At 30.6% G+C, this 16,819-nt stretch overlaps 1 protein-coding gene across 5 annotated transcripts in view; it reads left to right on the forward strand.

Moving 5' to 3' along the window:
- LOC135139091 (octopamine receptor Oamb) overlaps window positions 1-16,819 on the forward strand; it is a 251,743-nt gene that overhangs the window by 203,242 nt on the left and 31,682 nt on the right. For 4 of the 5 annotated variants that reach the window (XM_064069188.1, XM_064069180.1, XM_064069197.1 and 1 more), the window contains exon 3: window positions 7,251-7,487. The exons of the other annotated variant lie outside the window; for it this stretch is intronic. In XM_064069188.1, coding sequence (XP_063925258.1) covers window positions 7,251-7,487 — 237 coding nt within the window. The remainder of the gene's footprint in view (window positions 1-7,250; window positions 7,488-16,819) is intronic. 5 annotated transcript variants of the gene reach the window in all.

Here is a 16,819-nt window from a genome sequence, read left to right on the forward strand (position 1 = left end):
TGGAAAGGATGTTTGTTTGCTCGGAACAATTTGTTCCAGTTTCATTTCGAAGCGTTTGTTTAGAATTGCGGGCTAAATTGGGCTTGCACTGTTGTAAACATTAGAGATGATTAAATAGTCATTTCTCTTTATATTTTATCTTTAGGGGGGAATTTAGTGAGTAATGGAGGGTTTTTCAAACTGCGGAAATGTTACACAATTGCAGCGATTCGGTGGTGGGTTTTAAAAAGTTCGATTGATTTTAACACAGCAAGCACATTTCTGTTTGGAAGATTTGTAGCCTGTTTTTCAAAAAAGAAAAATTTTTTTTGGGAATTATGAGTAACTATCTTTCTTTAGCGACCATGTTCTAAATTGACCACTTTCCAGATACTTCGTTCATTTTATTTTTCTTAAATGAGACTACTATCTTGCGACATCTGATTTATAAGCTTTCAGGATGAGTTATAACTGCAGAAAGATCAAGAAATAAAGGAATGTGATAATGATAACAATCATAAAATTCAGCAGCGGCACTTAAAATGGTGTTGACGTTGGAGTTATCACCAGTTATTTGTTATTTTATGTTAGTTTTTAATTAACTAATTGTCTTCGTTATTCGATTCGTTGCAGCTGTATATTTCTATCAGTTAATTTTTAGAACGAATACTATAGAAAGACGAATATAAAGGGCGTTGTTATGTCCGAATTAAACAATTCGTTTTTTTTTTCAATTTGACGGGATATAACTCCAGAACGGTTCATGAATTCGTCTTGTGGCTTAGAGTGTTCGATTCCTTGAAGTTTTCTGGTTGTATGAGCATATTTTCTGGCCCGATATTCGATCTCTCTAGTTTGTCGGGAAGAATGTTCTAGATCGTTGCCTAAGAACTTGTTTGATCTACAGACCAGAGCATACTCAGGCCAATGTCGACTCTAAGCGTTCAGAAACGATTTAATCTATAAGCCATTTTCCGTGATTTGATACACATCCTAACCGGTTTCGGCCATAATTTCTACGGGAAAGAATTGCTTGATGGGACTCTACAACGAAAAGTAATAATAATAATTCTCGACATTGAGATTTTTCGATTTCTAGTTTTTTCAATTTTAGAATTCTTAATTTTTCGAAATTTTAGTTTTGGAATTTTTCAGTTTATTTATTATTCAATTTTTGGTTTTTATAATTCTTCAGTTTTTCAGTTTTACGTTTTTTCAATTTTTCTCCTCAACAGTTTTACGATTTTAAATATTGTTTTCAATTTTTGATTTTTATAAACTCAATTTTTCGATTTTTGAATTAATCGCTGGTTTGATTTTCATTTTTTAATTTTTCGAAATTTTAGGTTTGGAATTTTTCAGTTTATATCCCTTTCAATTTTTCAATTTAGCGATTTTCAATTTTTCGATTTCTCAATTTTCCGATATTTCAATTTTACGTTTTTCCAATTTTTCTTCTCGTCCATTTTACGGTTTATTAATATTTTGACTTTTCTAAATACTCAATTTTTCGATTTTTCAATTAATCGATGTTCTGATTTTCCAGTTCTTCAATTTTTCAATTTTTCGATTTTTCAGGTTTCTCAATTTTTCGATTTTGGACTTCATGACTTTTAGATTTCGATCTTTTGATCTTTCGATTTCTCAATATTTCAATTTTTCAATTTTTCGAATTTATAAATTTTTGATTTCAAGATTTATCGAGATTTTCAATTTTTAACTTTTTGATTTTGGCCTACCTCGGTTTCTCAATTTTTCGACTTGTCGACGTTTCGATTTCTCGATCTTTTGATTTTTCGATTTTCCAGTTTTTCGATGTTTCGATTTTTCATTTATTCCATTTTTCAATTTTTCAAATTTGGCTTTTATAAACTCTCAGTTTTTCTAATTTTCATTTCTTTAATTCTTCAATTTTCCGATTTTTAGGGATTTGGTTTTTCAATTTTTCAACTTTCTAAGGTTTTAATTTTTCGACTTCACTTTTTTGAGTTTTTGATTTCTCAATTTTTCAATTTTTTAATTTTTCAGTTTTTGGATATATTAGTTTTGAGATTTTTCAGTTTTTTCAATCTTCAGTTTTTCTTTCATTTTTCAATTTTTCTAAATTTCAGTTTAGGGATTTTTCAGATTATTTATTATTCAATTTTTCGATTTTACAATTTCCCAATTTTTCAGTTTCTCGATTTTCAATTTTTCGATGTTTCAGTTTTACATTTTTCAATTCTTCTCCTCAATTTTACGATTTTTTAAATATTTCGATTTGTTGATTTTCAATTTTTGACTTTCCTAAATTCTCAATTTTTCGATTTTTCAATTAATCGATGTTCTGATTTACCCATTTCTTGATTTTCAACTGTTTCGATTTTCCAGTTTCTCAATTCTTCAATTTTTAGATTTTTGGATATCATGACTTCGATTTCTCGATCATTTGATCTTTTGATTTCTCAATATTTCAATTTTTTAATTTTTCGAATTTTTAAATTTTTAATTTCTAGATTTATCGAGATTTGGATGTTTCAATGTTTTGATTGTCCAATTTTTTTTTATATCAATTCCTCAATTTTTATCTTTTCGATTTTGGCCTATTTCGGTTTCTCAATTTTTCGATTTTTCGATTTCTCGATTTCTGGATTTTTTGATTTTTCGATTCTTTAATTTTCGGATTTTCGGTTTTTCAATTTTCCAGTTTTTCGATGTTTTGATTTTTCAATTATCCGACTTTTCAATTTTTCAATTTTCTAAATTTTAGAGTTTCGATTTTCCGTTTTTCAATTTTTAAATTTTAGATTATCAATTTTTTTGATGCCGAAAATCGAAAAATCGAAAATGAGTAATCAAAAAATCGAAAAATTGAGAAACCTAAACGTCGAGAAATCCAGAAATTGAAAAGTCGAGAAGTCGAAAAATATAGAAAAACAGAAATATCCTAAAATCGAAAAATCCAAAAGTTAAAACATCAAAAATTGAAAATTTAAAACCAAAAAAAAATCTATAAATAGAGAAAGCTGTGAAGTCGAAAAATCGAAACATGAAAAAACTGAAAAAATTAACATTTAAAAATTAGAAAAATAGAAATAGAGATATTGAAGAACCGAAAACTCGAAAAATTGACAATGCAAGAAATCGAAAAATCTAAAATTTAAAAATAAAAATATAGAAAAATTGAAGACTAGAAAATTGAAAAATCGGGAAACCGACAAATCAGAAGATCAAAAACTCGAAAAATTGAGAAATCGAAAAGTTGAAATATCGAAAAATTGGAAAATCGAAAAAAATTGAAGAACCTAAAAACTGAAAACATCAAAAAATTGAGAAATCTAAAAATTGGAAAACTGAAACATCGAGAAATTAAAAAATTCTAAACTAAAATCAGGAAAAATGGAAAAATCTAAAACTTGAAAAGCCGAAAAGTCGAAAAACTGAAAAACCGCGAAATCTAAACATCGAAAATTTGAAAAACTGAAACGTCGAAAAATCGAGAAATTCAAAATTCGAGTAGTCGAAAAATGACGAAAAACAAAAATACCCTAAAATCGAAAAATCCAAAAGTTAAAAATTGAAAAATTGAAAATTTAAAACTAAAAAAAAATCGATAAATAGAGAAAGCTGTGAAGTCGAAAAATCGAAAAATCGGGAAATCGAAACATCAAAAAACTGAAAAATCTCACATTTAAAATTAGAAATAGAAATATTGAAGAACCGAAAAATCAACAATGCGAGAAATCGAAAAATCTAAAATTAAAAAAATTGAAAAATTAAAATATAGAAAAATTGAGGCTGGTAAATTGAAAAATCGGGAAATCGAAACATCAGAATATCCAGAAATCGGAAAATTGAGAAATCGAAAAGTCGAAATATCGAAAAATTGGAAAATCGAATAAAATTGAATAACCTAAAAACTGAAAACATCAAAAAATTGAGAAATTTAAAAATTGGAAAACTAAAAAATTAAAAACTGAAACATCGAGAAATTAAAAAATTCCAAATTGAAATCAGGAAAAATTGAAAAATCTAAAACTTGAAAAGCCGAAAAGTCGAAAAACTGAAAAACCGCGAAATCAAAACATCGAAAAATTGAAAAACTGAAACATCTAAATATCGAGAAATGGAGAATTGGAAAAAATTTAAAAATAAATAAATCGATAAATTGAACAATTCCTAAACTGAAATAACGAAAAATTTGGAAATTGGAAAACTGGAAAAGTGAAAAATAGAAAAGGCGAAAATTGAAAAATAGAAAACAGCGAGAAATCAAAAAATCGAAACATCCAAAAATTGAAGAAACTCTAGAATGGAAAACTCCGAAAGTTAAAAAAAGTTAAAACTAAAAAGACAAAATGAAAAATTTTAAATTTTAAAACTATCGATAAATAGAAAAAGAGAAAAATTGAAAAATTGAAAAACTGAAAAATCAATAATTTTAAAAATCGAAAAATTAAAAATCAAAAAATCAAAAACTGAGAACTCGAAAAATCGGAAGATGGGGAAATGAAAACATAAAAAAATTGAAAAATCTAACATTTAAAAAATAAAATTTAAATACAGAAAAATGGGAGACTTGAAAAATTGAAAAATCGAGAAATCGAGAAAAATTGAAGAATCTAAAAACCGAAAAATTCCAAAGCTAATACATCAAAAAGTTGAGTAGTCTAAAAATTGGAAAATCAAAAACCCGAAACATCGAAAAATTGAAAAATTGGAAAATTGAGGAGTCAAAAAACTAAAAAAATGGATAAACTGAAAATTTCCAAAACGGAAATGATGAAAAATTGGGAAATCAAAAAACTGAAGAACTGAAAAATCGTAAAATCTAATAATTGAAAAGCCGGAAATTCGAAAAATCGAAAAAGCGAGAAATCACAAAATCGGGAAATCAAAAATCGAAACATCCAAAAATTGAAAAACGGAAACATCGAGTAATAAAGAAATTGAAAAGTCGATTTTTGATTCCTCTGTTTTTAAATATTAGATTTTCAAATTTTTCAATTTTTCTGTTTTATGATTTTTTATGTTTTGATTTCTTGACATCTTTATTTTTCGATTTTTAAAATTTTTCGATTATTAGATTTCTCGATTTTTCAGGTTTTCGATTTTTCAAATTTTCGACTATTTTAATATTTCATTTTTTTTTTCTCACTGTTAATATCAAACAATGTATCGAAAATAACCACAAAAATTTGGCACTGAAGACATTTAAAAATCCATACAAAGTAGAAGATAATGTTTCCAAAACATAAAAATAACTACATTTTCCCGAAAAAATCCGTTGGATTATTACGATTTCAACAATATTGTTAATTTAAGACGTTAAGAATTAATTCTTAGTTAAAAAAAAAATAGTTGCATGTCTATATATGTACCAAAAATGTTCACTCATTCATTATAAAATCCGACCTCTATTTTACGCAGAAATTATAGTTCAAATCAACCAAATCGCTTAGAGTCGACACTTGCCTGAACGCGCTCTGGTCTGTAGATCAAACAAGTTCTCAGGCGACGAGATGGTGTCATTTCCATAAAAAAGCAGTTTTCTGTTTCAAATTTAACGAGAGATAACTCCAGAACGGTTCAAGAATTCATTTTGCGGCATAGAGCGTTCGATTTCTTGAAGCTTTCTAGTTCTAGGATCAATTTTCAGACCGGATATTTGATCCGTTAGTTGAGAAGAATATATAGCACGCTGTCCGGATTAAAAATACATAGATTCCAGAACGGTTAAAGAAATCACCTCGAGCTTTAGAACAAACGATTCCCTGAAGCTTTCAAGTTCCACGAGCAACTTTACAGACTCGACACTCGATCCGTTTAGTCTGGAGAGAAGAATGTACAGGACAGTGTCATTTCCGGAATAAAAATGTAGATTTTTTTTTCAAGTTTAACGGGAGATAACTCCAGGCAATAATTTGTACCATTAAAAAAGACACTGAAATTGTGAGACTAATCCAGATACTCAATTATGACAACAAAAGTCGGACTTGTGTAGAAATTTTCACATATGCCTGGTTTTTATGTTTAAGATATTTAAATTCTGATTAATTATTTAATTACAATTAAACCGCGAATCTAAGGGTCTGATTGATTAAATTTCATCATACGGTCAGTAAATCGTTTGATTAAAGCTGCAATATTTAAACAGGCTCTGAATGTATCACAGTTTGTGATTATAATTTAATTGATATTTACTGTGTCACGAATCCATTTAATTTTAACAGAATTTTTAATACATCACTATATTGGTTTCGAGATCTAGAAGCGGTTCTATAAATGACTCCTGGAGGAACTTCATCATTAAGAAAGTTTTATATTATTTCATGCTTATACATAAGCACTCTTGTAGGATAATCCCAATTAAATGGAATTTGCGAATTAATTAATTAATTAATTAGTACTTGACTAAAATATTACACGGAATTTCAATTAAGCATCGCTAATTAAACTTAAAAACCTTAATTATGTCAAATTAGTCATAATTATACTTAATTATGGTTGAATGCAATTAATTTCACCCAATGATTTCAGAAGAATCTGCACTTATGTTGACCTCTAACCTCAAAATATTGTTACAGAATAAAAAAAAGTGGTTATGATATAGGATTTTGTCTGGGTAATTCTGCTGGTTTATGTCAGAGCTCATAACTCCAGAAAAAAAATATTGATTTATTTTTTGTAGAAGGTGTGAAATAAATAAAGTGAGGAAGGCGAAAAAGATATGTCGTTGTAGTTTTCAACATGCTTTTATGGTTTACAACAATGAATATGAGATTCTTTTGATTGATTGAACCACTGAAAACATCAAAACAGTACAGTATAAATAAGTTTATTTTAACTGACATTTCGTTTGTAAATCAACAAAAGCACATTCGTGTATTAATTAAAAGACAAATATTAAATAATTAATTAAAAATAAGTCGTTAATTATGGATCCCGTAAATTACATGGATGTTGACTTTGAAGGAGAAAAAAGCACACATTTCTGCCTCCGCACTTTTCATGAAAGTTAAATGTCAAGTTGCAAAAACAAAGCTGCAGGAATTTTTAGCTTTCAACGTCGCGGTCAATCTAAATTCAAAACGAGCTTCAGCTATGTGAATCCTTAAGTGTAATTGTTTGTGTTGTGGTTTATAAAGTTTTAAAGACTCATTAAGCTACGAAGTTACGCCAGTCCTAAACCTGCCAATTAAAAACGAATTATGGGATTTTAATATTGATTTCGCACGTTAATTGGCCGAACCCAGTTAAAACGTTGCTCGTAATAAGAACTTTGTTTCCAGGTTTGGATTTTTGGCGACGTCTGGTGTAACATGTGGCTCGCCCTCGACGTGTGGATGTGCACCGCATCCATCCTCAACCTCTGCGCCATTTCTCTCGACCGTTACGTCGCGGTAACACGACCCATCACTTACCCCAGCATCATGTCCCCTTCCCGGGCAAAAATGCTCATCGCCGGACTATGGGTTCTCAGCTTCGTCATTTGTTTTCCGCCCTTGGTGGGCTGGAAAGACAGCGACGTAAGTGTCTATTTACCAACCCCACGTAACTTTCAAATTATAGCAACGACCACAATTGATTGATTAATGTTTGCGTTCGCTACCGAACCGTCAAAATCAAATATCGAAGATTGTCCTATAGCTTCGACCAATATTTACAATGTCGAGTGGTCGTATTTAAAATTCCATTTACGTATTGTTTAGAATAACAATAATGTTGGCAGGTTAAGCCAACAGACTTACGGAACGATTAAGCTGATTCTTTTTTAATTCAGTCGCTTTGTTTTGTTTTATTAAATTTTTGACGTAAGCCATTACTCACTTGTTTATGTTTTTATTACGACGTACGCGTTGAGGAAATTTCTGTTTTGATTGATCGCGAGTGTCAACATTTTGAGCAGGTAATTTCGGTAGTAAAGTGTATTGTTATTACGGGCGTAAAATTTTTGCGTTCAAAAGGGGGCTTTAGCTTGTTATTGGCTTTAAAAGAGGATGTCGTAGTTGTGGATTTACTGCTCGGGAAGTGTGGAGCGACCATGAAATTTTTTAATGAAGTTTGGTACTTTTTTTAAGTTTGAGAGTTTGTAACGGCGGGTTAATGACTACAAGCGGAAATATAAATTGTGAATGTACAGCTGTGGTTTCGAAAAAATTGTATAACACACGTGTACATGCGAAATGAAAAATCGTTAAAACGGGTAGAGGGGGTTGTTTTCAATGTGGATACGTTTATTTAGTTTGTTGGTCGAATGGATTAATATTAAATCAATAATTCGAGATACAATTTTGTTTTTGTTTCTTGGGTTTAGTGTGCGTGGTAAAATGTAAATTTTGCGATTTTATCATACACAAACACAGTAACTATATTTTTGTAAATTTCTGCAAATATTAGACGAGTTTGTTAATTTTACTGAAGCTTTAGGTATCATATCATTGTTTGCTTGATTGAGTGTAAACAGAGAACAATACAGCAAGCGAAGCAATGCAATTATATATTGTTTGTGTATGACCTAATAACTAAGTTTTGAAGTAAACAACTTTTTAATTTAAGTGCTCTCAATTTACAACGAATTAAAATAAATAGATACCACTGTTGGAATTATTAAAGTGAATATTTGTTTCAAATGCGGTGGTTATTATTCGCTCTGATCACAAAGTTCAATTAAGGGAGGGTATCTAAAATTTTAAAGTTTCTTAGTTTCGAGGATTAATTGAAGAAATTGTGCGTATTTGTTTGAAGTTTCACTTTTTATTATTAGGCAAAATAAAGTTTAAGTGCGAATTTACAGATTTGGACTTTTTTTTGGGTGGAATCCAGTTTTTTATTAATTGTCTATGATTATGTTTGTTTTTACTATATCTGCTCAAATAACAGATAAAAGTAAGTTTTTTTACCAATTAATTAGAGTTAGTTTAATTCGTTCGAAAAAGCTCGTTTGTTTTTTTTCAAACTTGAATTTGTCTGGATATTTTGTTCAGAATTGAAGATATTTAAATAAATGCTTCATGATTTATTAAAATATATCATTCTACGTATAAGTTTTTTCGTAATACTTAGAATATATGATTTCAAAATTTTTGTTTTCCCGACGCCTCCACCATTTTTTTTTTCAAAAATTAATGTATACGAAAGAGACTCGAAAAGGGGTTGCTCTTACTAGAAATTTGCTCTAGATCAGAAATCTGTGGCTATTTTTACCACACCTCTTCAAATAACAGATAAAAGTAAGTTTTTACTAATAAATTGGAGCTGATTTAATTAGTTCGAAAAAGCTCGTTTATTTTTCTTCAAACTTGAATTTGCCTGGATATTTTGTTGAGAAACGAAGATACTTAAATAAATGCATCATGATTTATTAAAATATATCATTCTACGTGTAAGTTTTTTCGTAATACTTCGAATATATGATATAAACATTTTTTTTTCCCGGCGCCTCCACAATTTTTGCAAAAATTTAAACTACATGAAAGTCACTCAAAAAGGGGTTGCACTTACTAGAAATTTTCTCAAGATCACAAATTTGTGGTGATTTTTACCACACCTATTCAAATAACAGATAAAAGCTGATTTAATTAGTTCGAAAAAGCTCGTTTATTTTTCTTCAAACTTGAATTTGCCTGGATATTTTGTTCAGAAATGAAGATATTTAAATGAATGCATCATGATTTATTAAAATATATCATTCTACGTATAGGTTTTTTCGTAATACTTCGAATATATGATTTAAAAAATTTTTGTTTTCCCGGCGCCTCCACCATTTTTGCAAAACCTTAAAGTACATGAAAGTCACTCAAAAAGGGGTTGCACTTTCTAGAAATTTTCTCAAGATCACAAATTTGTGGCTATTTTTACCACACTTCTTCAAATAACAGATAAAAGTAAGTTTTTACCAATAAATTGGAGCTGATTTAATTAGTTCGAAAAAGCTCGTTTATTTTTCTTCAAATTTGAATTTCCCTGGATATTTTGTTCAGAAATGAGGATATTTAAATAAATGCATCATGATTTATTACAATATATCATTCTACGTATAAGTTTTTTCATACTACTTCGAATATATGATTTAAAAATTCTTTGTTTTCCCGGCGCCTCCACCATTTTTGCAAAAACGTAAAGTATATGAAAGTCACTCAAAAAGGGATTGCACTTACTAGAAGTTCTCTCAAGATCACAAATTTGTGGCTATTTTTACCAAACCTCTTCAAATAACAGATAAAAGTAAGTTTTTACTAATAAATTGGAGCTGATTTAATTAGTTCGAAAAAGCTCGTTTATTTTTCTTCAAACTTGAATTTGCCTGGATATTTTGTTGAGAAACGAAGATACTTAAATAAATGCATCATGATTTATTAAAATATATCATTCTGCGTGTAAGTTTTTTGTAATACTTCGAATATATGATTTAAAAATTCTTTGTTTTCCTGGCGCCTCCACCATTTTTGCAAAAACGTAAAGTATATGAAAGTCGCTCAAAAAATGGTTGCACTTACTAGAAATTTTCTCATTATCACAAATTTGTGGCTATTTTTACCACACTTCTTCAAATAACAGATAAAAGTAAGTTTTTACCAATAAATTGGAGCTGATTTAATTAGTTCGAAAAAGCTCGTTTATTTTTCTTCAAACTTGAATTTGCCTGAATATTCTGTTCAGAAATGAAGATATTTAAATAAATGCATCATGATTTATTAAAATATATCATTCTGCGTACAAGTTTTTCGTAATACTTCGAATATATGATTTAAAAATTCTTTGTTTTCCCGGCGCCTCCACCATTTTTGCAAAGACTTAAAGTATATGAAAGTCACTCAAAAAGGGGTTGCACTTACTAGAAATTTTCTCAAGATTACAAATTTGTGGCTATTTTTACCACACATTTTCAAATAACGGATAAAAGTAAGTTTTTACCAATAAATTGGAGCTGATTTAATTAGTTCGAAAAAGCTCGTTTATTTTTTCAAACTTCAATTTGCCTGGATATTTGGTTAATAAATAAAAATATTGAAATAAATTCGTCATGATTTATTAAAATATATCATTCTACATATAAGTTTTTTCGTAATTTTTCGAATACATAATTTTAAAATTTTTTGTTTTCCCGGCGCCTCCACAATTTTGGCAAAATTAAAGTTTATGAAGTTGACTCGAAAAGGGGTTGCCCTTACTGGACATTTTCTCAAAATCACAAATCAGTTGTTGTTTTTGCCACACCTACTCAAATAACAGATAAAAGTAAGTTTTTTTACCAATTAATTAGAGTTGCTTTAATTGGTTCTAAAAAGCTCGTTTATTTTTTTTCAAACTTGAATTTGCCTGGATGTTTTGTTCAGAAATGAAAATATTTAAATAAACGCGTTATGATTTATTAAAATATATCATTCTACATATAAGTTTTGTCGTAATTCTTCGAATACATAATTTTAAAATTTTTGTTTTCCCGGCGCCTCCACCATTTTTTGCAAAAATTAAAATATGTGAAGGTCACTCGAAAAGGGTTTGCTCTTACTGGACATTTTCTCAAATCACAAATCAGTGGTTGTTTTTGCCACACCTACTCAAATAACAGATAAAAGTAAGTTTTTTTTAACCAATTAATTAATGTTGGTTTAATTGGTTCGAAAAAGCGGGTTTATTTTTTTTCAAATTTGAATTTGCCTGGATATTTTGTACAGAAATGAAAACATTTAAATAAAGGCATCATAATTTATTAAAATATATCATTCTACGTATAAGTTTTTTCGTTATTCTTCGAGTACATGATTTCAAAATATTTTGTTTTCCCGGCGCCTCCTCCATTTTTTGCAAAAATTAAAGTATATGAAAATGATTCAAAGAGGGGTTTTTCTTACTAGAAATATTCTCAAGATCACAAATTTTTGGTTATATTTGCCACATCTACTCAAATAACAGATAAAATTAAGTTTTTAATCAATAAATTAGAGGTTGTTTAATTGGTTCGGAAAAGTTCATTTATTTTTTTTCAAACTTGATGTGCCTGGAAATTTTGTTTAGACATGAAGATATTTAAATAAATGCGTCATCAATTATTAAAATATATCATTCTACATATAAGTTTTTTCGTAATTCTTCGAATACATGATTTTAAAATTTTTTGTTTTCTCGGCGCCTCCACCATGTTTTTCGAAAATTAAAGTATATGAAAGTCACTCAAAAAGTGATAAGACTTGATATTGTTGTCTTATTTCCGCCCACTTAACCATTATTTTTTTAGAGGATATGTCATTTACCACAATAAGTCTTATCTTAGTAAGTATTAGCCCCGCCCACCCACCCTCTCTTCTTTACAGTGACAACTCTTGATATTGTTCTGTCTTATCTTAGCAAATTTTAGCTCCGCCCGCCTAGCATATATTTTTTTGGAAGATATTGCATTTATCACAGTCAGTCTTATCTTAACAAGTATTAGCCCCACCCACCCACCCTCTCTTCATTTCAGTGAAAACTCTTGATAATTGTTCAGTCTTGTCTTAGCAAATTTTAGCTCCGCTCACCCACTCTTTATTTTCTTAGAGGGTATGTCATTTACCACAATAAGTCTTATCTTAGTAAGTATTAGCCCCGCCCACCCACCCTCTCTTCTTTCCAGTGACAACTCTTGATATTGTTCTGTCTTATCTTAGCAAATTTTAGCTCCGCCCGCCTAGCATATATTTTTTTGGAAGATATTGCATTTATCACAGTCAGTCTTATCTTAACAAGTATTAGCCCCACCCACCCACCCTCTCTTCATTTCAGTGAAAACTCTTGATAATTGTTCAGTCTTGTCTTAGCAAATTTTAGCTCCGCTCACCCACTCTTTGTTTTCTTAGAGGGTATGTCATTTACCACAATAAGTCTTATCTTAGTAAGTATTAGCCCCGCCCACCCACCCTCTCTTCTTTCCAGTGACAACTCTTGATATTGTTCTGTCTTATCTTAGCAAATTTTAGCTCCGCCCGCCTAGCATATATTTTTTTGGAAGATATTGCATTTATCACAGTCAGTCTTATCTTAACAAGTATTAGCCCCACCCACCCACCCTCTCTTCATTTCAGTGAAAACTCTTGATAATTGTTCAGTCTTGTCTTAGCAAATTTTAGCTCCGCTCACCCACTCTTTATTTTCTTAGAGGGTATGTCATTTACCACAATAAGTCTTATCTTAGTAAGTATTAGCCCCGCCCACCCACCCTCTCTTCTTTCCAGTGACAACTCTTGATATTGTTCAGTCTTATCTTAGCAAATTTTAGCTCCGCCCGCCTAGCATATATTTTTTTGGAAGATATTGCATTTATCACAGTCAGTCTTATCTTAACAAGTATTAGCCTCACCCACCCACCCTCTCTTCTTTCCAGTGACAACTTTTGATATTGTTCAGTCTTATTTTAGCAAATTTTAGTTACGCCCACCTAGCATTTATTTTTTAGAGGGTATGTCATTTACCACAGTCAGTCTTATCTTAACAAGTATTAGCCCCGCCCACCCACCCTCGCTTCTTTCCAGTGACAGTTCTTGATGTTGTTCAGTCTTACCTTAGCAAGTTTTAGCTCCTCCCACCTAGCCTTTATTTTTTTGGAGGGTATGTCATTTACCACAGTCAGTCTTATCTTAACAAGTATTAGCCCCGCCCACCCGCCCTCTCTTCATTTCAGTGAAAACTCTTGATAATTGTTCAGTCTTATCTTAGCAAATTTTAGCTCTGCTCACCCACTCTTTATTTTCTTAGAGGGTATGTCATTTACCACAATAAGTCTTATCTTAGTAAGTATTAGCCCCGCCCACCCGCCCTCTCTTCTTTCCAGTGACAACTCTTGATATTGTTCAGTCTTATCTTAGCAAATTTTAGCTCCGCCCGCCTAGCATATATTTTTTTGGAAGAAATTGCATTTATCACAGTCAGTCTTATCTTAACAAGTATTAGCCCCACCCACCCACCCTCTCTTCTTTCCAGTGACAACTTTTGATATTGTTCAGTCTTATTTTAGCAAATTTAGTTCAGCCCACCTACTCTTTATTTTCTTGGAAGATAAGTCATTTACCAAAATCAATCCTATCTTAGCAAGTACTAGCCCCGCCCACCCTCGCTGTTCTCATTCTAACGATTTTATTTTTATTCAGTATGATATCCACCTTCCACTCAGGCTAGATAAAATGAATCACTGAAATGTAGGAGGTGTGGGTGGGCGGGATTAATTATATTATATGTTTTTTGTAGAGTGGGAATGGTATCTAGTAGAAGTTACAGAATCTTTTATAAGCGAGCAATAGCACCACCCACTGACCCCCTCTTCATTCGTGATTTCTCCGCGTGGTATTTTATTAGAATATATGTAACTTTCCACAATCAGTCTTATCGTCTTAACAGGTATTTTTATCAGATTTCTTCAAATGACAGACGAAAGTCCCTTTTCTCTGTAATAAACTAGACTTAGCTTAATTGGTTTGAAAAGAGTTTGTTTAAATTTTTTCAAACTTGAGCTTGTCTTTATACTTATTTTGTTTAGAAATCAAGCTATTCAAATAAATGGTTCATTATTTACTAAAATATATACGATTTTATGTGTATGTGTAAATCCTCTCATACGTCTTCAAATAAATGGTTTCAAAATTAATTATTTTCCCGGCGCCTCCACCATTTTATGCGAATTTTAAAATATAGTCGATTTGGCCGAACAGAGATTATTCTTACTGAAAATTTTCCCAGAACCACGAATCAGTCCGTATTTTTATCACATCTCTTCAAATAACAGACGAAAGTTCCTTTACTTCGTTATAAATTAGAGTTAGTTTAATTGGTTTGAAAAGAACTCATTTAAATTTTTCAAACTTGAGCTTGTCTTCATAGTTTGTTTAGAAATGAAGCTATTTAAATAAATGTTTCATTACTTACTAAAATGTATCATTACATGAGTAAATTATTCTGTAATTCTTGAGATACTTAGTTTCAAAATTAATTATTTTCCCGGCGCCTCCACCATTTTTGGAAGAAAAAGTAAAATATAGCTGACTTGGCCGAACAGAGATTATTCTTAATGGAAATTTTATCAGAAACATGAATCAGTTCGTATTTTTGTCACATTTCTTCAAATAACAGACGAAAGTTTCTTTTCTCCGTAATAGATTAGAGTTAGCTTAATTGGTTTGAAAAGAACTCATTTAAATTTTTTCAAACTTTAGCTTCTGTCCATATTTTGTTTAGAAATTAAGCTATTTAAATAAACGGTTCATTATTTACTAAAATATCATTTAATGAGGAAGTTCTTTCGTAATTCTTGAAATAAATGGATTCAAAATTAGTTATATTTCCGGCGCCTCCACCATTTTTGTGTAGAAATTTAAAATATGGTCATTTAGACCAAAAAATGTTATTCTTTAGTACCTTTTCCTTCAATAAATGATTTTTCTTCTAAAAGAACTTGTTTATGTTTGTTCAGACTTGAGAAGTATATTTTGATCTTTTATTCAGAACTCAAAATAAATATAATACGATATGTTTATAACAGTTAAAATATCTTAAATTGACTAGAAAATTTCTTATTTCTTAATCTTTTGACGGAGAAAAATGCGTTTTTATGCAAACAATCAAACCAATTTTTCCACGTTAATACCATTTACGACATATTCCAGCCGAACTAAATGAATCCCGTCAAACTCCTTCGAATTACGTAAATTTCGCAGCAGGTAATTTTTAAAATATTGACATAACTGCTTTCAACGTACACAAACCTGAACCCGATTCGCATCCGGCGTACCCAAATCCCTCCCGTAAAGCTATTCTTGCACATTCCAATCTTTCCCCACATATTTATTTTGCGTCCAATTTCCCACAGAATTTCACTCCGCGTTTTACCGCCAAGAAAATGTATCGCCACTACATCACCTCGGTAAACACCTATTACCCTCAAAAGCGAACATAATGTCCATGAACTCGTGTCATGTAACCAATGCTTAACCCCGATCGTGCAAATACTACCCCTTTCCAATTCATAATCGCAAGGTGAACATTTCTATCCCGCCTCCAGTCGAAAAAAGTTAACAGCGGAGTTAACAGCAAACACGAAGCGGTGTAATTGCATTTCGTGACTTTAAATTTGTCCGGGTTATAAAAATCTGCAGGGTTTGCAGGTTCGATTTCGCGCTGCTTTGTAATTGCATTTTGTTGTGAATATGTGTACGTGCTCGGGGCTGGGGAGGACAAAGGGCTGATAGCAATATTTTTGTGCGGGGGTTGGAGTAGGTAACTAGGGTGCTTTGGTGCTTTATGGCGTTTTTAAGAGTGTGGACAAGACTGATAGGGACAAGTGAGAAAGAAACATAGATACGGTAGTCCTTTGCTACTCTAGATTGTCTGTCTTTTCTGTATAATAACTTGCCGTCAAAAAAAAGAAAATAGGAGAAAATTCACAAACGGAAATCTTGAGCTATAGAAGAAATCAGTGTACAAAATTTAGACTACGGTAGACCACTCATTAAACATTCACTGAATAAAACATTAGTTGATTGAAAATGATATTTCAGCAAAAATAAAGGTTTAAAATTTATTATTAAAAAAATTTGATTTAAAAACTCTACATTTACGTGAAATGAAATTTAGTTACCAAATTGTAAGTTTTAAATTGTCATTACCATTTTCAAATTTTCAAAATTTTTTTCAATACTTAATTAAAAACAAATTATACACAAGTTTTGAAGAACGGTGGTTAGGAGTCAGAAGATGTCATAGAGCGTTTTGAAACCGAATTATATATATACATACCCTCTAAGAAAATAAAGGGTGGGTGGGCGGGGTTAGTTTTTGATAAGATAATAAAGTAAAAAATCTTAGACGTGACATCCGTACTGAAAGTCGTAAT

The sequence above is a fragment of the Zophobas morio genome, unplaced genomic scaffold, assembly GCF_036711695.1.
Source record: "Zophobas morio isolate AGI-343-1 ecotype UQ-CSIRO unplaced genomic scaffold, CSIRO_AGI_Zmor_V1 ptg000004l, whole genome shotgun sequence".
Lineage (NCBI taxonomy): Eukaryota > Metazoa > Arthropoda > Insecta > Coleoptera > Tenebrionidae > Zophobas > Zophobas morio.